This window comes from Panthera tigris, chromosome A1 (genome assembly GCF_018350195.1).
Source record: "Panthera tigris isolate Pti1 chromosome A1, P.tigris_Pti1_mat1.1, whole genome shotgun sequence".
Lineage (NCBI taxonomy): Eukaryota > Metazoa > Chordata > Mammalia > Carnivora > Felidae > Panthera > Panthera tigris.
The window spans coordinates 90,589,571-90,611,169 of NC_056660.1; the positions used below are offsets into that span (position 1 = coordinate 90,589,571).

At 48.8% G+C, this 21,599-nt stretch overlaps 1 protein-coding gene across 1 annotated transcript in view; it reads left to right on the forward strand.

The window, feature by feature from the left end:
• Positions 1-4,264: 4,264 nt before the first annotated feature.
• The window catches only part of ADAMTS2 (ADAM metallopeptidase with thrombospondin type 1 motif 2), a 153,841-nt gene continuing 136,506 nt past the window's right edge, over positions 4,265-21,599 (forward strand). The window contains exon 1 of the mRNA XM_042999277.1: positions 4,265-4,329. Coding sequence (XP_042855211.1) covers positions 4,265-4,329 — 65 coding nt within the window. The remainder of the gene's footprint in view (positions 4,330-21,599) is intronic.

A 21,599-nucleotide genomic window follows, 5' to 3' on the forward strand; every position in this document is an offset into this window, starting at 1 on the left:
GACAGCTTGGAGCCTGGAACCTGCTTCCTATTTTGTGTCTCCCTCTGTCTCTGCCCCTCCCCTGCTCACACTCTGTCTCTCTCTGAAAAATAAACATGAAATAAGTTAAAAAAAAAAACAACAATCAATGACTGACACAGAGAATGTGTCTCTACTAAAAGGCAAACAGTAGCGTGAATGTGGTGGCATGTGATATCCAGCCGTGGCCTCGTCGTGGGCACAGAGCTGACCGGAGGCCTCGTCCACAGGGGCAGCCCCTGCTTAGCTTGCCTGAGCATGACCTGGTGGAAGTGTGGCCCTGGGACAGTGCCTCTCTTGACCTCTTACTGTCAAGAGACTCCAGACATCAGAACTTTCATGTGAACTCTCATGATTTAAAAATATTGCTTCAAATTTCTAAAAAGCTCCGTATGAGCCAAATAGGACATGGCCTCCATTGGCCACCTGTGCTTATGAGATGCAGAGAGGGAAGTGTCCTCTGTGCTTCTTTGGGGTTGCTCTGCTAGGCCCCCTGCAGTCCCGGCACATGCCCTCAGGATGGAGGAGGGGCTTCATGCCCCTGCTAGGTGGGTGGTCTCTGTCCCACAGAACTGCCCATGGGCCACTGTGTCCTCCTGCCTGCTTTGCTCTAAGTCTTGGCTGAAGGAAGAGAAGTCAGACAGCTCAGTGCTCGTGACCTTGGCTGTTGCCTCCTCGGAAGCAGCCCGTGCCAAGCCTCTGCCCACTGCTGTCAGGCTGCGGCATCCTCCCTGGCGGGCAGAGGAGGCATGCCGCCCTCAGGAGCGTTCTGCCCTCCTGCTGCCAAGGAAAGCCAGCAAGAGAGCACGGACAGGGTTCTGGCACTGTGTGCTCCTCCTAGTGGCTCCTCCACGTGGCCAGCCTGCAATCTCCATCCAGTGGCCCACAGTGGTTCCTCTGCTGACCCGCTGCGTATCTCCATCCATCACAGGACATTGCCTTAAGCAAGGTAGGAGTTCCCCAGGCCTCTGAGGAGTAGGGAAGGGGCTGCCTCAAGAGTGAAGCTGGAGATAGGAGTGCAGGGCCAGGAGCTGGGGGGCCAGGCTGATGCTATGAACTGGCAGGGTCTGCAGCCTGGAATGTTCCAGAGCATGGATGGCGTCCTACAGGCAGTGGGAGGCCTCAGTAGGAAAGGAGTCTGAGATAGTTCTGTGTCACAGCCAGCCATCTGTGGTCCAGGTTGGAGGCAGGGAGTCCAGAGTGGGGTGCAATGGAGAGAGAGTGGAGTCCTGTCAGGACAGGCCATGGATGGGAGGTGGGCAAGGCTCCACTCAATAGTAGGTAGATGACCAGGCCAATCTCGGTGATGCAGTGGGTGTGAGGCATAAGGGAGAGGCTGAGGCCTGGAGGGGGTGTGGAGGGGGCCGCTAACTTGTTGGAGGCCAGATCGGGGAGGCTTTCCTCTCTGCGGTCTGTTTCCAGAGACACATTACCACAAGCTTGGTAGCTTAAAACAATACAGGTTTATTGTCTTACAGTTGTGGAGGCCAAAAATCCAAAATAGATCTTAAGGGGCTAAAAATAAGGTGTCCATAAAGTTGGTTCCCTCTGGAGCATCAATGAGGAGAATCCCTTCCTAGCCTTTCCCAGCTTCTAGTGTCCACCGGCATCCCTTGGCTGGTGAGCACATCACTCTGGTCTCTGCTCCCTTGGTCACTGATTCCTCTTCTGTAGTCAGGTCTCCCTGACACTTGTGATTATATTTGTCTCATTGGGGTAATCCTACCCATTTCAGGAGCCTTAATGTGATTAAGTTAAGGGTAAGTTGAGTCCTGCTAACCATATAAGATAACACTTACAGGGTCTGTGGATTAGGCTGTGGACATTCTGGGGCCATGATTCAGCCTCCACGGTATCTAAATGTTAACGCCTGAGGTTCTGTCGGAGTGGGGAGAGAGGCCCTTGCCTGGCTTTGCACTCTGAACCCCAGGCCTGGCTGGTGTCTGGTGGCTTCTGTCTGTGTCCCCAACCTAGGCATCCCTGAGCCTCTTGCTGAAGCCCCATGGCTGGGTCTGGCCCTCATGGGTGGAGACCTGGGGGCTCTCATACCAGACTTGGCTTCATGCCCTGCCCAGCCAGCTCAGAGTTGCAGCTGAAAGCCTAGGGGCCTCCGAGCTTGATTCCCAGGGACCCTCATCTTCCCCTCATCATTCCACCCCCCGGGGCTGTATCTGCAGTTCAGGGACTAGAGGAAACCCAAGGCAGTTGGCCTGGCTCCTGGAGGCATGTTTCAGAGTTGAGCGCACCCTTGGCAGCGACCTCAGTGCTCCTGCTGCTCTGCGGCCAGCCCCCCTGGACGGCTGTAGGAGATGCCAGCGTGGTGATGTGGCCTCACGCCCAAGGGGTGGGCTGGGGTGGGCGCTGGGACAGCCGGGGTTGCACATTCTTGAGGCCTGGATATTTGTCTGGGGTCAAACTTGGAAGAGCGCCCCAGAGCTGTCGGCGAGCAGGGGCTGTGCTTGTTCCCCAGGCTCTACACACGGGGGCCCTGGCCAGTAGTGGGTTATGCAGTGGAGATTTGCTAGGTGTGGCCCTCGAGACACAGTGTGACTGGCACTCTGCCTGGGTGCCGCGGACAGCCCACGTGCTCAGCTGCTTTCCTCAGACATAAATTGAGCAGTCTCTGTGTCTCGGGCCTGCTCTCCTCCCTCCCTCCCTCCTCCTGAGTTTGCGTGGAATTTTGTCCAGGGGTGGAGCCAGCCAAGTGATCGTGGCCCAGGAGAGATCTGATCTTTGCCGGAGCACCATGAACAGATGATGAATGCGACTTGGAGATGGAGGCTTGGCCCTGGCCTGGGGTGGCCCCAACTCAGGTGCAAGAGACAGTTCTCAGAGACAGGCCAGTGGTTCTCACAAGAGCCAGGCAGTTTGGTGTAGAAGTCGAGTGTATCCGCCTCATCTGTAAAATGGGTGCAATGGCACAGGGCGCATGGGACTTAAACAGCTTTGGCACGGCACCTGCTCCATCTTTGCTGTTACCCATTATTCCGATTCAGGCTATTTGCTCAGGCTCTGCGGGTCCTCTGCCCTCACTGCCCCTTCTCCGTGACTCTCTTCCACAGACACAATCAATTGCTGCTCCTTCTTTTCTTCCTTTATATTTGTACTGCGAATGTCCCCCAGAGAGGTAACCACGCCTGCTTTCCAGATAACACGCTGCTGGGGAGTTGAAGCTGTGTCTGCTCCAGGCGCGTCTGGAGTTTAATTAGCAAGAGCAGTGTGTCTGGGTGCCGCGTTGGCCGTGGGCTCCACATGGCCTGCTCTTTGCGGGTTCCTCAGCACAGCAGACTGGGATGTTTCTGGGAGAGACGTGATGTCTCCAGGGGCAACTTAACTAAACGTCTGTGGCGTTTGTGCTTTAGATGTGCCAGCCGGCCTGCCTGGGGTGGGAACAGCTGGGCCTGAGTCTCCATGGGGACCCTGGTGAGCCTCTCTGCACACCTCAGGTACCCCCATGGGATGACTGCGAAGGAGGCATGGGCTCCTGTGTGCTGTGTCCACACAACGAGGGGCAGAGGGCAGGGTCCTAGGACATGGACCTCTTGGGGACGTGGAGGGGCCCAATGGCAAGTGAGAAGTGCTGGGTCCTAGCATCTGGGAGATTGGGCTGCAGAGACAGCTCCAGGGGTGCCCAAATGGGACAGGAGGCCCTTCCCCAGAAGAAGAAACTGGGTTTGAACCCAGGGTCTGAACTCTGTGGATTTGTACAAGGTGGAGGCCCCTAATCCCAGGCCCTGTTTCCTCTCAGAAATCTCTGCAGGGCGGCAGACACTTCAGCTAGCTCCATGCCTGAAGTGTTTTCTAGAAAAATTTCCAATTTTCCTTGACCCATTTCTCTTTGAAATTAATATTAAGCAGCACTGTGCACTTGGCCCTGAAGGAACTCTGAGCTGCGAAAAGGTCACACGATTAGATGGAAATGTTGGTGTCTGGCTCTCTCCCCCTCTCACGCTCAGGCTCCCCTCTCTCCCTCTGTCTCCCCTCCTTTCTTGCACATGCACACTTGCTCACACATGTTTGGAATTTGGGCCAGCTTCTGGGGCTGGAGCTGGGGTGTCTCTCCCAGAGCTTCTGACTTGGCTCCCTCTGTCTGGACTCAGTCTTGGGGTGTGGGCTTCATCCCATGATGTGCAGCTGGAGCACCTCCTGGGGGGATGTCCAGGCAAAGTGAGGGGTACACCTGGGATGAGGTCAGGGCTCAGGTGAGAGGTTGCACAGGATTCGGGGCCAGGGCCAGGAGGGGGACATGGCCTTGAAGCGGGGCCTGCACAAGGAGGTGGATGGCACCGACCTGGGTTGGGGATGGACCAGGTACCTGGTGATACTCCCCAGGCACAGGGGGAGCAGTGGGAATGACAGTTGTACTCCTGAAATGACAGACTCCTGAGATGGGACACTGAGGCTTAGAAGGGGCACCTTTGTTCTCTCATTCATTCATTCATTCATTCACTCAAGACATTCTTACTGTGCACCCACCTTGTTTCTGGGCCTGGATTGGGTGCTGGGGATATATCAGGGGATAAGCCAGAGGAAGTCCCTGCTCTTTCAGAGCTCACCAGCCCGCAGGGGACACACAGGGAGCAGAGGGGTAAATCAGCCAATGGAGTAAAATCCAGGAGTAGGGTAGTGTGAGAGAGGGGGGGTAAGGGAGGGAGCTACTTCAGGTGGGAGGCGAGGCAAACCTGGCTGGTGGGAAGGCCTGCCCCAGGAGGACTGCTCCAGACAGAGGGGACAGCAGGTGCAGAAGCACTGGGTGCTGGGCCTGGGGAAGTGGTGAGGGCTAGGTCTGTGCAGTTTGGGTGCAAGGTCGGCCTTGTTCTCCCAGCTGTGGGAAGCCTTTGGAGGCTCTCAGTGGAGAGAGTGGGAACAGGGAGGCCTGTGAGGCGTCCTGGGTGGTCCCCCCGGCCAGTGACAGATGCTGGGCAGATGGGTTCAGGGTGTGCCTTGAGGTAGAGCTCACGGGACATGGGTGTAAAGGGAGGGGTCAAGGGCGGCTCCTGGCTCTTGAAAGGCCTGAGGGCCCTGGAAGGTGGTGGATGGTTGTGACCCAGCTGAGGTAGGGATCCTGGCGGAGGAGAGGCAGGTCGGGTGGCCTGGCCAAGTGCAGAAGCCAGAATTGGGGCCCGTCCTCCTGACCTCTGAGCTGCACCCCTTCCACTGCTCCTGGCTGCCCTGGTTCAGATCAGGGAGGTTTCCCGGAACAGATGGTGCCGGCCATAGGCCAAGCCCATTTGGCTTCCAGACTCTGGGGTTGGGGGGCAGGGACCCCAGACACAGCCCCACAGGTAGGCAGATTCTGGGTTGTAAAGCTTCTCTTGCTCCTGGGGGCAGAGGCCCTGCTCTGTGGGACAGTGTTGCTGGTCACCGTGTACTGTCCAGGGTCCCCAAGGATGTACATGTGTCCTTGCCTCTCTGACAAGCCACGTTTTTCTTTCCCATTCTGCCACTTTGGGGAGGGGCTCTGGATCTGCTAGGGTGGATGGAAGCTTGTGGGAGTGTTCAGGGCAGGCTGTCCATCCAGCTGCTGTTTGAGACAGCAGTAATGCCCTTGCCTTTAGGACAACCTCTCTTGGTATTTGGGTTTGGGGACCTCCTGGCAGGGGGCCTTGGATTCCTCTCCTGTTGCTGACCCTGCTGGCCACAGACTGAGCCAGTCCTGATGCCCTGGAGCCCTGGCTCTGAGCAGCTGTTAAGAAGTACTTGCAGAGTGACTGAAATAATCATGGAGTCCAAGTGCACATGGGGCAGGGCCAGACTGGTTTCCTACTGCAGCTCCCCCCGTCTCCAAATCCTCACCAGCACAGGGGCTTTGCTGACCGATATTTTGCTGATCTGGCAGGGGAAGCAGTGCTGCTCTTTGCTTTCGTTTGTGCTTCTCTGATGGCCAGAGAGGTTGAATGATCTCCCAGAGTGTGATTGCTTTGTGTGTCTCCTCTTCCTGTTTAAGTCCTTCGCGCGTTCACCTCCTGGGGTCTTACATATTGGGATAAGCCCTTTATCTGCTTATCGACTTTCTGTCACGTTTGATACAAGCCTCTCCCCCCAGGCTCTGGTTCCCCTTTTCTTTTCGGTTTTATTTATTTTCATTGCACAAAAGCCAGTCTTTCCAGAGCCCGGTCTGTGAGTGATTCTTCTCCTGTCCCTGGAGCTGTGTTGGTGGCTCAGGGACATGTGTTTATCGAGGCCTATGGGAGGACAGGCTCACCTATGCAGGCATTCACCAGGGCACTGCAGGCACATCATCTCTGGACTCGTGCAAAGACCCCGTGGGCTTGGTTGTGCCCACTTTACAGATGAGGAACCTGAGATAGCCACACAGCTGGTAAGTTGTGAGAGCCACAATTGAAGGCGGGCTGTCAGCCCCCACGTGTGGCGGGGAGGAACAAGCTAGGACCCATGGCTGCCTGGCTTCCTGTGTGGCATCTCCTTTCCACCCTCAGAGCTTCCCACCTGAAGTCTGTCTGTCTTTGGGAAGCATGCAGAAACTGAACCCCAGTGAGGGTGTGAAGAAGTATCTCACGTCACCTGTCTTATTAGCTGCGGGGAGAATTTTCTGCTTGCTGCTGAACTCCTGGCATTGGGTAGGGTGTCTGCCACACAGTTGGCATCTGAATATCTATGAACAGAAAATGAATGTGGCTGCCCTCGAGGCCTGGCCACACAGTCCTCATTCCTGGGGAAGCGGTTGGTCCTGGTAGGTATTTGAGGGCTTGCTACTGAAGCCCAATTTTATTACTGCAACTTATACTCCCTGCGCTGAGGATTCTTGGGTTTGTGCCGGTGGAATGTTGCCGGGGCCAAGGTTGCCCTGGGACGTCAGGTGGCCCTGGGCTTTTGCTGCTGCACTGGGGAGACTAGCTGGGGACAGCAGTGCTCTTTGGGCAGGGGAAGGCCTGCTGCACTGCCCCCAGTGTCCTCTGGCTAGCATTCACTGTGTCATTGTCTTTGAACATGAAGTGCCCCCTGGAAACCATATTCTTTGTTCGCTTACTCATTCAATCCATTCACCAGATCTTTACAGATGGCCCACGCAGGGCCCGGCACTGGGCCAGGCTCTGGGACTCTGGGAGCCAGACAGACATAGCCCCCTCACATCTCCACCCCCTACCCTCACACAGCTTGTGGTGACCCGGGAGGTCCCCAAAGGCCTGTGCAGTTAGAAATGATGGGAAATGCCGTAAACTGACCACAGTGACTGGGAGGTGGAGCCACATCTGAAGTGTGGGTTGTAGTTCACTGGGAGAGGAGAGGGGCGGAGGCGGCAGGGGTGAGTGCAGTGCCCTGAGGGGAGTGCCTTTTGGAGGTGCAGTAGGAGGGGCCTGAGGGGCTGATGGGGGTGGGTCCCGTGGCCCAGTCTTAGAGGGTGGGGTGGTGCCCGGTGTAAGTGGAGAAACAGTGTGGCCTGGTTCCGTGGCAAGACAGGGAGGGGGGAGGAGGAGGAACACGCAGGGGGCCCTGAGGAGGCCACTGATGTGGCCCCAGGGAGAGACTGGGGTCTGGACCCAGTTGGCTGGGGATCGGAGAGGATGCAACATGGAGCCATAGAGCCGCAGGAATGTTGGGGGTCCTGGTAGGTGATCTTCACAGTGGCCAGAGGGGAATGCTGCCTGCCAGAAAGTACCACATTCCCATCCAGGCCTGCCCCAAGGTCAGGGAGGAGCCAGAACCACAGCTCCTAGGCAGGCACTTCCCATACTCCCTGCCCCCACCTTGGCCTGCAGACCCAGCAAGGCAGCACTTGCCAGAATCTTCTCTTTGCTGGGGCCCAGGCCTGGGAGGTATCTGTGTGTCTGGGTTTGTTTTTATTTTTTTTTTTAAGGCTTCTATCCAGAGCTCTCTGGACTCATGTTTGGGATGGGTTAAAACGCCATCTGCAGATTCCTCACTGGCAGTTTCTTTGGTGATTTCGGGGTCTCCAGGGTGTGCTGCGGGGTTAGTGTTCACCCTCTATCCTCAGTGCTTTTACAGTTCACAGGATGGGGCCAGTACTGGTCAGGTGTGGGAAGACACGTGCACTTGGCAGGTGATGGAGTTAGGGCAACAAAGAGCTGAGGCACTGGGCCAGCGTGGGTGGGCTAAGGACCAAGAGCCGCCCTGAGATCCCCAGACCACAGGCACGAGTCCTCAGTGGGACACAGAAGTTCAAGATGAGCCAAATTCAGTTAAGGTTGTTTGGGTTGGGGGGCTCAGAGGGGCTCAGGTTATAGGCAAGGAGAATGAGGGCCTGCTAGGCCCCTCCCCCCAACACAGAGCTACAGGCTGGAGGTTGTGCCTTGGGTGTGGGAATCTGTGTCCAGTGCCAAAGTTCAGGAGGTGCAGACCCCTAGAGGGGTCAGAGCCCTCTAGGACAGAAGCTTGTGTCCCTGTGACCTTGCCCAGAGTCTCAGGTGTCCACTGAGGGTAGTGAGGGGCACAGTTCTGCAGGGTAGGGCTGGATGGGCAGCATAGGAAGAGGTGGGCTGGCATGGGGACATAGGCCACCTTGGGGTCAGTGGCAGGAGGGCTTCTGATTTCTCAGGAGAAGCCGGAAATTGTGATTTTATGTAAAACCTCTTCATTTTCAAATGTTGGCAGCTGATTCAAAAATTTCAAAAGCTGCATATGGGTCAAGCAGGTCCCCGGTGGCGGTGGGTGCAAGAGTCACGGGGTGGCTTCAGTGCCCAGAACCCGAGCCCATAGCATTCCCGCAGCGGCTGGGTCGGAGCTCTCAGTGCAGCCAGTGCTGCCTCGGAGTTGAAATGCACTTCAGAGGAATTTTTATTTTCATTTTGGGAACGTCACAAGGGACTGTTCCAGCGGTTCTGTCTCTGTGAGGAGAGATCTGCGGTCATTGTGTTTTTCTTGGAGGCCTTTGGGGGAGCCCATCTGCAGAGCATTAGTGGGAGAGGGGTGTGGTAAGGGGAGGCTCCATCTAGGCCTCCAGACGGAACCTGGGCGGGGTGGCTGTTTGGTTAGGATCAGCCCCCAAGCCCCTGAAGATGGCCCCCCTCCTCACCAAGCACTAGGGCAGCCCCAACCCACGGATCAGGCTGGACAGGGCTGGGTGGACAGACCTCGTGGTTGTCACATCTGGCAGTGAGTCCCAGGGGCCTGGGGTTCTGCTTCTCTGGCATGTGTGCCCATTGTCAAGGCCTCTGCAGCTTGGGGAGCAAATGGTCAGTTGTAGGTGCAAGAGGCTTGTGGTCAGATGACCATGTTCCTTTGTTCTGGGCAATATCCCAGGAGCTGCTTACATCCTTGGCTTTCATCACCAGTAGGACGAAACAGGATCTGGATTTGTCCCAGGGCCTTAGACGGGGAGGGGCTCAGGGTCTTCATGCCCAGAAGAGGCCAGCACTGTAGGACCCTCAGTTTAGGTCCTTGGTGATGAAGGCTGACCTCTTTCTTGGTGTCTCAGTGTTTCTTAGTGTCTCTTGCCTGGAACGTGTGGGTGCTCCCCAAGGGCTGTGGCTGCTCAGGGAGTTGAGGGAGCCAGGGGACTCAGCGTGGCCCTGGCTTGCTGGTCCCTGCTCTGGCCCAGCCTCAGTTTCCTTATTTGTAAAACTGGGGGCATTGGACTAAAGCCAGGCCTCATGCAGAGGCTCTCAAGCAATCTCCACTCCCCCACCCCTTGTTGCATTTCACTCACACGTTGTCTTCCAAACTGTGAGTATATGCTTGAAAGTCAAGAGGTTTCACATTAAAACCTCAATTTTCAGTTTCACAGAAAGATCTGAAGGCTTAGAAACCCTGGGCCTGTTCCTGGAGACAGTATTTAGTGGGAAGCATCATGCCTCTTCTGGGTGGGGCACACAGCCCCCTTTTCCCCACTGGTTCCCATCTGGGCTACCTACTCATTCTGGACCTACCTGCCCTGGTTGTCAACAGAGTAAGTCTCTGAGGCAAAGATGACTTCTGGTGGATAGTTACACTTGCCCAAACTCTTTCTGTTTCTCTCTCTCTCTTTCTCTGTCACACACACACACACACACACACACACACATTGTGCACAGACACATACATGCACATGTGTGCACATGTGCACAGAGCAGACATATCTATGTCTTCATGGAATGAACTGTTGAGTTTCCCTGGACTGGATGCATCCTGGACATGTCCTGCTACCCTGGGCCTTGGAGGTGGCCTTGGGCTCATAGAGCTCTGTGGGTCACCCTGACACTGTGGCCCTTCTCAGTGGGTTCCAGGACCCTTGCCTTTGTGGTCCAAGAGAAGGATCACAAGGCCACACAATCTGCAACCTGGGGGCTTGCTCTGGACCAAGGTGGCCTCTGGGCTTTCTACCTGGGTGAAAGGCACCTATGTTCCCACCTGAGCTCACCTCCTGAAAGGAGGTGGGGTGGGCTCCAGTTTCACCGTCTTAGGAGATAGTCCTACCTCAGGGCTTTGCTGACCTCCTTCTGAGCCAGGGTCTAACTGGATTTCAGAAGAGGGAGCAGAAGTGAGGGAATCCTGAGGCTGAACGGTAGAAGGGCCTGGCTTTACCAGCGGAGGGACACAGGGAAGATGCAGGATAAGATTGGTCTAAATCCAGTCTGCCGTCAGTGCAGAGGCCACACATTGGCTGCCTCAGCCCTATCCAGTCTCCCCAGCCTCAGAACCACACCCAAACTCCCCCTGGAGGAACAAGTGGATATGGTCTTGGTCAGACACCCCTAGGCCCCAAATCCAGGCCCAATTCTGAGCCATTGAGCAGAGCCCTCTTCCCTCCTCAGGTTCTTGTGGCAGTCTGTCTGGTCTCCCTGAGTTACTGTGGGTTCTAAATTCAGGGCGGGGGGCGGGGGGGGGGCTGCAGGCCTGGCAGAGGCTGGGTACACACCAGCTCAATTCAAGTTTGAATCTCCCCCTCTCCTGATGGGCTCCTTCTCTTGCCCTACTTCCGTGCCTGGCCTTGGCATTGCTGGTCCCTGAAGGAAGTTGTCCTGGACTGTTATCTTTAGCTCCCCCTCACCCTCTAGAGCTGATCTGAGGACAAGCCTGACTAATTCTACCTTGAAATGCCTAGAAATGATACTGCCACCACCCCCATCCCTGACTTAGTTGTCTGACTCAGTTGCTGTGGATGCAAGGATTCACTTTCCAATGTTAGAATCCATTCATTCACTCATTCACTCATCCATTCATTCATTTTTCATCATTCATCCACTCACGCATCCATTCATTCATTCATCTACCCATCCATCATCCATCTGTCTGTTAGTCCATGCATGCATCCATTCATCCATCCATTTCATTCATCCATTTATTCACTTGTCTACCCATTTATCCATCAATCCATCTGTCCATTAATCCCTCCATCTCTCCCTCCATCCTTCCATCCCTCCATCCCTCCATCCCTCCATCCATCCATCCATTCATCCATCTATCCATTTCACTCATCCATTTATTCACTCATCTACCCATCCATCCCTCCCTCCATCCCTCCCTCCCTCCATCCATCCCTCCATCCATCCATCCATCTATCCATGCATCTGTCCATCCATTTCACTCATTCATCTACCCATCCATCCATTCATCTGTCCATTCATCCCTTTATCCATCCATCCATCCTTCCTTCCCTCCATCCATCCATTCATCCATCCAACAATTGTTGCGAGTGCCCTGTTGTCAGCCCTGTGCTGGGTGTTGAGCATGTACAGTTTGATCTGTGCCCCTGAGGAGTCCCTGTTGTGGGGAGAGGCAGATAAGAAGATGAAACATGACAAGTGCCACTAATATGCTGTTGCCTTGGTCGGGTGAGCTCCAGGGAGCTTGTCAGAGTAAGACTGCTCTAGCCTGGCCTCAAGGCCCAGTAGTGGCTCTGGGATTCCAGGGAAGATGGCAGGGCACCTAGAAAAATTCAGGCTCCTCCCTCTGCCTCTCTGTGCATGTTTTCCTCAACAGAAAAGCAGAGATGAGGGGTTTCCACCTGGTTGGGTTCTGGGATAGGATCAGAGCCCATCAAACCTGTGAAGAGCCCTACATGGGCCTGATATGTGCTAAATAAGGACGTGTTGTCCTGAGTGGATGGGGCAATCCTGCCTCGGGTCTCCCCGTGACCTCTCCCATCCTAGCACCTTGTCTGCTGTCCCTCCCTCCCAGGGGCCACAGCCTCCAGGCATTGCACCTGTCCTTCACTCTCCTGATCGCTGCTGGGTTCACATGATGTGGAAAAGCAAGGCTTCCTCAGAGAATTCTCAAAGCTTGTGCACCGGTCCACCTTTACTCCCTCCCAGGGGCTGCTGTTCATACCACATTTCTTTAACAGATGTTTGCCGGACTGCTGTCCTGTGCCCATCGCAGGTGAACAGACCAGCCAGTCTGTCCTCCTGCCTTGCCAGGTCAGGCATGGGAAGCAGACATAGCATGGGGCAATGGGTCTTGAAGTAGAGGGGGCAGTGAGGTCTCCAGGGTGGTCATTGATTCTGCCTGCTGCACCAGGACAGGCATCCTGGAGGAGGTGGTCCTGAAAGACAGGGCTGCAGAGCCTCTCCTTAGAGCCTTCTCTGTGCACCTGTGGCCTTCCAAGCTGGGCAGAAGATGAAAACTGCCAGCCACAGGCTTTGTCAGACGCCATGGTATGTTGTTCTCGTGCAGTGGCACAAAACAAGTTGAACAAATTTAACTACTATTTAAGAGGATTTGTACACATGTGTGGATTGCAGCTTTCCCTGAGAAGTCAGGGCCCTCAGCAGTACATGGTCTGCACTGCTCTCCCTTGCAGCCCCAGTGGGTGGAAGGGCCCTGGGTGGAGGGACATGGGCTTCTCTCTACATCTCCACCATCTCGTTGCCTCCTCAGACCGGAGCCTGGGGTTTGGGATCCTTCATCATTGTGCCCTGTTGTCTTTCTTTTAGCTAAAATATATCTCTTTGCATTCTTGGCTTTATTACAAGTTGATGTAAGACAGCCAGGCAGAGAGTGTCTGCTGGGGAGAGTATTCGCAGCCTGGTGGCTTAGAGAGTATTCTTAATTTGCAGTCCCCATTTGGCTTCACTCATTCTGTCTCTGTCACTCATTTCTGTCTGGCTTCACTCATTTCTGTCTTCACTTATAAGCATGTGAGTTACTGTCCCTGGCCTTTTATTATTTTTTGGATGGTAATTCATATAACATAAGATTCACTGTTTTAACCTTTTTAAAAAAAATGTTTATTTTTGAGGGGCACCTGGGTGGCTCAGTTGGTTAAGCATCTGACTGTTAAGCGTCTGGCTTCGGCTTAGGTCATGAACTCATGGTTCATGGGTTTGAGCCCCGAGTTGGGCTCTGTGCTGACAGCGTGGAGCCTGGAGTCTTGATGAATGGATAAAGAAGAGGTGGTATATATGTACACAATGGAATATTATTTAACCACAAAAAATGAAATCTCACCATCTGAAATGATATGGATGGAGCTAGAGAGTATTATGCTAAACGAAATAAGTCAGTCAGAGAAAGACAAATACCATATGATTTCACTCCCATGTGGAATTTAAGAAACAGAACAAATGATCAAAGGGAAAAAAAAAGAAAGAGACAAACCAAGAAACAGACTCTTAACTCTAGAGAACAAATAGATGGTTACCAGAGGGGGTGTGGGTGGGGGCAATGGGCAAAATAGGTGACGGGGGTTAAGGAGTGCACTTGTCATGATGTAAAATAAAATAAAATAAAATAAAATAAAATAAAATAAAATAATAAAAAATACATGCAGTTGGCCAAAAAATTCCAGCCCGAGCTTTCACTGAAGGATGGCCTTCCTCCACACTTCTGAAGGGAACTCTGTGGAGTTGACATTGAAGTGGTACTTGAGGTTTGCTCCAACATGGCATGCTAGCAAGGGTATGAGTCAACTCTGGGGAAGCTCTGAACTGGGAAACGTTAGAATCTGAGAAATAACAATGCAAACCTTCACCCCAACCCCCTCCCCCGAAAGAGAAAATAACAGAATAAAACATGAGAACCCCCCCTGCAAAGACTGAGCTGGTGCTGATGTTCAGATTTGGAACTTGTGTGGGTGTGCATGTCTGTGTGTTCACAGGTGTGCACATGTCCGCAGGTTGCAGCTGGGGCCGGGCGGGCTGCCACAGCCATTAGAGAAGATGAATTCAAGAAAAGGGAGGTCATTTAAAAAATTTTTAAATTAAATTAAATTTATTTATTTTGAGAGAGAGAGAGAGAGAGAGAGAGAGAGAGAGAATCCCAAACAGGCTCCATGCTGTCTGCGCAGAGCCTGATGTGGGGCTCGAACCCAGGAACGGTGAGATCATGACCTGAGCCAAAATCAAGAGTCAGATACTCAACTAATTGAGCCACCAAGGTGTCCCAAGGGATGCCATTTTTGTAAGAGTTAAAAAGGAGATCAGGGAAACAAACAAAAAAGAAAGATAGAAGAAAAAAAGAAAAGGAAAGAAAAGAAAAGAAAGAGTATCCGAGAGAGATTGAAATAATAAAGTAAAATAGGAGAATCAAGTCCAAATATATATCAGTAATCAGAGCAAATGTGAATGGGCTGAACTCACCAGTTCAAATACAGATGTTGTCACAGTAGATAAGCCAAACCGAACCCAAATGGGAAAACCAGCTATGTTCCATCACCAGAAGTATAACTAAAGCATAAATGTAAGAAGAGGTTGATGGGAAGAGAATGGAAACAAGAAATATCAAGCAGCCAAAGGCAAGCCGTCACTGGTACATCAATCTCAGACCCAGCAGACTCAGGTGTTGTCAGGTCACCATCTAATGAGGACAGGTTCATTTCCCCAGGATGACAGAGCACTTCCAAAGATTTATTCATATGCTCAATATAGCAGCCTCCACGTATTTGATGTAAACTTTGTGAGAAATAGGGAAATTGACAAATCCATCATCATTTTGCAAAATTCCAGCCATTTTTTCCAATTAGTGTTGGATTAAGTAGACAGAAATATCAGTAAAGACAAAGAAGTTTCTGAGTAACACAACTAATGAGCTTGATTGAAAGGATGTCTGTGTCTGACGGGTCAAGGTACCTCATTCTTCTCAAGCACATATGCAACAGTTACGAATATTGATCAGTAAGTGCAAGTCTCACAAAAATTAAAAGAATAATTGTGATGTAGGTCCTGTTCCCTCACTGTCATGCCTTTCAGCTAAAAATTAATAACCTCCACATTATTTGGAAATTAAAAAAATAAAACTTTGAAGCAATTTGTGGATCCGACAAGAAATAATAATGGAACTGTAAAAATACTTAAAACTGAATGATAATAAAAGCACTCAATATCAAAACTTGGATGGAGATTTATGTTTGAAAAGAAGAAGGCTGTCCACTAAAGAAATAAATCTCCAGTTTCGGAAGATAGGGAAAAAAGCAAATTTACCCAAAGGAAAGTAGAAGGGGAAAAAATAGTACAAATAAGATCTGAAATCAATGGAGCAGGAAACCTCTCAGTTCTGATGATTGTTGCTCTTATGAGGATGCCAGCTCAGTGTTGCCAGATCTTTTGGTTTTTCGAGAGAAGTCAAAAATTTGTAATTTTGCAAGAAATTTCTGTGCTGAGAAAATGTGGGCCATACGAAACATGTCTGTAGGCAGAATTGGGCCTGGGCTCCTCTTTTACAGGCCCTGCCTTCTCTTAAACAGCACTGGGAAGGGCTTTTCACCTGGGATTTAACCAGGGGGTAGGGGGCGGGGCGGGGCGGGGTGACTGGGGGCTGGCAAAGTGACTCAGTGAGAAGGGGTCTGGGCAAGAACTGAGCTTCAGTCCTGGGCCCTGCTCCTAGGACCCAGGCCACCTCTGCACACAGCATGTGTCCCTGGGCTAGCTTCTTTTCTATGAGCATTTGTGTTCCTGCTTATGTGTGGACAGATGTTTCCAATACTCTTGGCTACAAACCTAAGAGAATTGCTGAATCATATAGTAAGTCTGTATTTCACCTTTTGGGGAAGTGCCAGACTGTTTTGCAAAGTGTCTTGAACATGATGCACCGCCCCCGCTCCCCACCCCCACCAACCTGCAACCACCCGGGAGGGTCAGGGCTGGTTATCATCCACAAAACTGTCCTAGGTCCATGTATGTATTATGGTCAGCTCACTGTGAGTTCTCAAACGGCATCCCCAGGGCTCCTATGCAGAGCTGAGAAGGCCTGCTCCTTGTTCCCCGTCAGCAGAGACCAGCCTGTCTCCCTGTCTCCTGGTTTCTTTCCCATCTGAGGACTGGATGTTCTCGACCCTGGCCTGTATATTTTCTCCAGAAATTGGGGAGGCGGTGGAGGGGATTTGAGCTCTGCTTCTTTTGGCTGGAGAATAATTTCCACATTGGTTCTGTGCTGGAGTGGATCCCTCACTGGCAGAAATATAATTCCCAAGGCTTTTGCGGGGGCAAGAAGCTCAGAGCTTCCCCGGCTGGCAAGCCTTTTCAAGCTTTGCTTCCTGGATCACATGGATGTCATTTTTACATATGCTATCTCTCAAGGGCGTGGAGGGATGGGAAGAACCCCATTTGTGGGTAGGAAATGGAAGGTTCAGAGATGGCACAGTGAGAAACTGGAGGATCTGGGACTTGAACCCATGCCTGTCCGATGCAGAATGTGGGCTTTTTCTGCTACGCTAGCCTCAGGTGCTTCCTGAGCCCCTGTGAGGAATGAACAAGGGGTCAAGTGGATAAGGTCTTTGCTTTTCCCCTTAGGGAACCCTGGACACCTCCGGGTCTCACCTGTCCAGTCATCTAGGGCCCTGCTGGCAGAAGCCACCTGTGAGGGCAGAATGTTGGTGCCCTGGGGGCTGGCTGTGCAGCTGTCCAGATATGAGCAGGGGCTGTCTGTGTGAGGGGGTTAGTGTGGTAAGGATGCATGCACTTGTCTCTCACCAGGAGTTCTCACCCTCCTTCCTGGTGAGAACACAGCTAACCTCGTGGCTTTCCAGGGCCTTGCACTATGTGACACTGGACAGCCACAAGGCAGGACCAAGAGGCCCTGTTAGCTAGTGCTTAAAGTGTGAGTGGTCATGTGGGTCACCACCAAATGTCACCTGGGGCATGACTGGGAATGTCTCTGAAAAGTCAGAGGTCAAGGAGCAGGTCGTTATTTTATGTTTTCTTTATAATAGCTTTATTGAGATATAATTCATGTGCTGTAATTCTCCCAAAGTGCACAGGTCTCTGGATTTTTAAAGCACAGTCCCAGGGTTGTGCAACCATCACCACAATCAACTTCTGAACATTTTTATCACCCCAAAAAGAAATTTCCTACTCATTAGCATTCATTTCCATTTTCCCTCAAGAAGCCTTCTGCTTCCTTTCTAGTTGAGATGCCTTTTATTTCTTTTTCTTGTCTAATTACTCTGGCTGGAACTTCCAGTACTATGTTGAATAGCAGTGGCAGAAGCAGACACCCTTCCTTGTCTTGTTCCTAATCTTGGAGGAAAAGCTCTCAGTCTTTCACTGTTGATTATGATGTCAGCTGTGGGCTTGTCATAAATGCCCTTGATGTTGAGGAAGTTCCTTGCCTACTCCTGGCTTACTGAGTGTTTTTTTATCATAAAGGGTGTTGGCTATTGCCAAGTGTTTTTTGTGCATCACTAGAGATGATCATGTAGTTTATTTTCCTCCTTTCTGTTAATATGTATTATATTGATTAATTTATCATATGTTAAACCACCTTTGCATTCCGGAATAAATCTCACTTGGTCATGTGTAGAATTCTTTTTTTACTTTTAAATGTTTATTTATTTACTTTGAGAGAGGGAGTGAGTGAGTAGGGGAGGGACAGGGAAAGAGAGAATCCCAAGTGGGCTCTGCACTGTCAGCACAGAGCCCAACGCAGGGCTTAATCTCATGAACTGTGAGAGATCTTGACCTGAGTTGAAATCAGGAATCAGACACTTAATTGACTGAACAACCCACATGCCCTAGAAATCTTTAAATATGCTGCTGAATTCGGTTCACTAGTATACTGTTGAGGATTTTTGCATCTACCTTTGTAAGGAATATTGGTCTGTAGTTTTCTTATGATGTCTGTGTCTGGTTTTCATATTAGGGTAATGCTGGCCTCATAAAATAAGCTAGGAAGTGTTCACTCCTCTTCAGTTTTATTGGAGGAATTTGAGAAAGATTGGTGTTAATTCTCTAAATGTTTGGTAGAATTCACTAGTGAAGCTGTCTGTTGGTCCTGGGATTTTCTTTGTTGGGGGTTTTTGAATATTGATTTAGCCTCTTTGCCTGTTGTAAGTCTGTTCAAATTTTCTATGAGTTCTTGAGCCAGTTTTGGAAATTTGTGTGTTTCCAGGAACTTTTTCATTTCATCTAGTTTATCTAACTTATTAGTATAAAATTGTTCATAGTATTCTCTCATAATCCTTTTTAAAAATTTCTGTAGGGTCAGTAGTAATGTCCCCGCATCTCCTTCCCCTCAATTTTAGTAATTTGAGCCTTCTTTCTTTATCTTGGTCAGTCTGGCTAATTGTTTGTTAATATTGTTGGCCTTCACAAAGAACTAACCTCTGGTGTCATTGATTCTTCTATTGTTTTTCTATTTTACCTCTGTTCTAATTTTATTATTTCCTTTCGTCTACTAGTGTTGGGTTTAGTTTTCTCTTCTTCTCTTTCCTTAAGGTGTAATTAGATTATTGGTTTGAGATCTTTTTTTAATGTAGGGTTTTACAACTATAAATTTCTCTTCTAGTACTGCTTTTGCTGCTTCCCTTGAGTTTTAGGTATTTCATGTTTTAGTTTTCATTTCTTTCAAGACATTTTCTAATTCCCCTTGTAATTTCTTCTTTGATCCATTTGTTAAGAATATATTGTTTAATTTTCATATACTTATGAATTTTTCAGTTTGTCTTCTGTTCTTTCTAGTTTTATCCCATTATGTTTGGAGAAGATACTTCATTTGATTTCAGTTTTCCAAACTTTTTTGAGATGTATTTTGTGGCCTATCATATGGCCTCCTGGAGAATGTCCCACTGTACGGGACAGGAATGTATATTCTGCTGTTTTGTCTGGGGTGTTCTGTGTTTGTTAGGTCTAGTTGGGTTATAGTGTTGTTCAAATCCTCTATTTCCTTACTGATTTTCAGCCTGGTTTTTCTATTTATTATTGAAGGTGAAGTATTGGTTTCTAGCTTTATTGTAAAACTATCTATTTCTCCCTTCAATTCTGTCAGGTTTTGTTTCCTGTATTTTGGGGCTTTTTTGTTAGATGCATATATATTTATAATTATTATACTTTCTTGATGGTTTGGACTTTTCATCAATATACAGTGTTCCTCTTTGTTATTTTACCGAAGGTCCATTTTGTCTGATATTAGGATAGCCACCCCAGACCTCTTTTGCTTACTATTAAATTTTTTTCTTTGATCAATTCAACATGTTACAATTTGTAGATTTAGGGTGTATAGTGTGTTACTTTGATATATTTATATATGGTAATATGATTACCACTGAAGCAATATTTATCACATTACATAATTATGGTCCATATTATTTTGCTTACTGTTTGCATGGAATTTATTTTTTCATACTTTCACTTTCAACCTATTTGTGTTTTGAGATCTAAATTGGGACTCTTGGGGCTCCTGGGTGTCTCAGTCAGTTGAACGTCCGACTTCAGCTCAGGTCATGATCTCACAGTTTGTGAGTTCGAGCCCTGTGTCGGGGTCTGTGCTGTCAGCTCAGAGCCTGGAGCCTGCTTCAGATTCCGTGTCTCCTTCTCTCTCTGCCCCAACCCCACTTGTGCTCTGTCTCTCTCTGTCTTTCAAAAATAAATAAATGTAAAAAATAAAAATTTTAAATTGGGAATCTTACAGACAGCATATAGTTGTTGGATCATGGTTTAAAAAAAATCCATTTTGCCAATCTATGCCTTTTAACTGAAGAATTTAATACATTTACATTTAATGTAATTACTGATAAGCAAGGATTTACATCTGCCACTTGCTATTTATTTTCCTCATGTCATATCTTTTTTGCTCCTCAATTTCTCCAGTATTGCCTCCTTTTGTGTATTAATATTTCTAGTGTATTTTTATATTTTTTCTGAATATTTTTAAGTCACTCTTATTGATTACCCACAGGATTATAATTATTTCCTTAATTGTATAACAATCTAGTTTGAATTAATGTCAACTTACTTTCAGTAATATGCTCCTATACAGCTCAGTCTCCCTCACCTTTATTATTCTGTCACAAATTATATCTTTGTAAACATTGCATGCCCATTAACATAGATTAATAATTATTGTTGTATGAATTTGTCTATTAAATCATACAGAAAAAAGGAGGAGTTACAATCCAAGGACATTTAGTTACCTTTACTCATGTTCTTCATATGAATTTGAGTTACTATCTGGTGTCCTTTTATTTTAACCTAAAAGACTTCCTTTAGCATTTATTGTGCGGTAGGTTGACTAGCAACAAAACCTCTCAGTTTTCTTTTTCCAGGAATGGCTTAATTTTTCCTTCATCTTTGAAAAATCATTTTGCTGGATATAGAATTCTTGCTTGACAGTATTTTTCTTCCAGAACTTCATATATGTCATCCCACTGTGTAGAAACCTCCATAGTTTCAGATGAGAAATCAGCTGTTAATCTTATCAAAGCTCCCTTATGAGTTGCTTCTCTCTTGATGCTTTCAAAATTCTGTCTTTTTTGCTTCTCTCTGGATGCTTTCAAGATTCTTTGTCTTTCTCAAAGTTTTTTTGACACTTTGATTTTAAAGTGTCTTGGTATGTATCTCTTTGAGTTTATCCAGCTTAGAGCTTCTTGATATATAGACATTTTATCAAATTTGGGAAATTTTTGGTCATTATTTCTTTAAGTGTTCTTTCTGCCCTTTCTCTCTCTCCCCTCTTTATGAGACTTCCCATTATGTGTATGTTGGTGCCTGTGGTTTCTCACAGGTATCCTAGACTCTGTTCATTTTCTTCATTCTTTTTTTCCTTCTGCTCTGCATACTGGATAATTCACCTATATTTATGTTTTCTGAGTAGCTCACGTCTGCTGATGAACCAATCCAATGAATTGTTCATTTCAGTTGTTATACTTTTCAGCTTCAAACTTTTCTTTTGGTATTTTATAATAATTTCTATCTTTTTATTAACATTCTGTATTTGGTGAGACATTTTTCTTCTACTTTGCTTTAGATCTTTGTTCATGGTTTCTTTTAGCTATTTGAGCATATTTAAGACAGTCAACTTAAAGTCTTTGTTTATAAGTTTACTAAATCCAATGTCTGAACTTCTTCAGAGAAAGTTTTATTTATTTTTTGAATTTCTTCCCCCCCTCCCCGCCATGAATATACCATACTGTCTTGTTTCTTTGCATGCCTAATAAGTTTTTGCTAGAAACTGGACATTTAAAAAAAATTTTTTAAGGTTTATTTATTTATTTATTTTTTAATATGAAATTTATTGTCAAACTGTTTCCATACAACATCCAGTGCTCATCCCAAAAGGTGCCCTCCTCAATACCCATCACCCACCCCCCATCAACCCTCAGTTTGTTCTCAGTGTTTAAGAGTCTCTTATGGTTTGGCTCCCTCCCTCTCTAACTTTTTTTTTCTCCTTCCCCTCCCCCATGGTCTTCTGTTAAGTTTCTCAGGATCCGCATAAGAGTGAAAACATATGGTATCTGTCTTTCTCTGTATGGC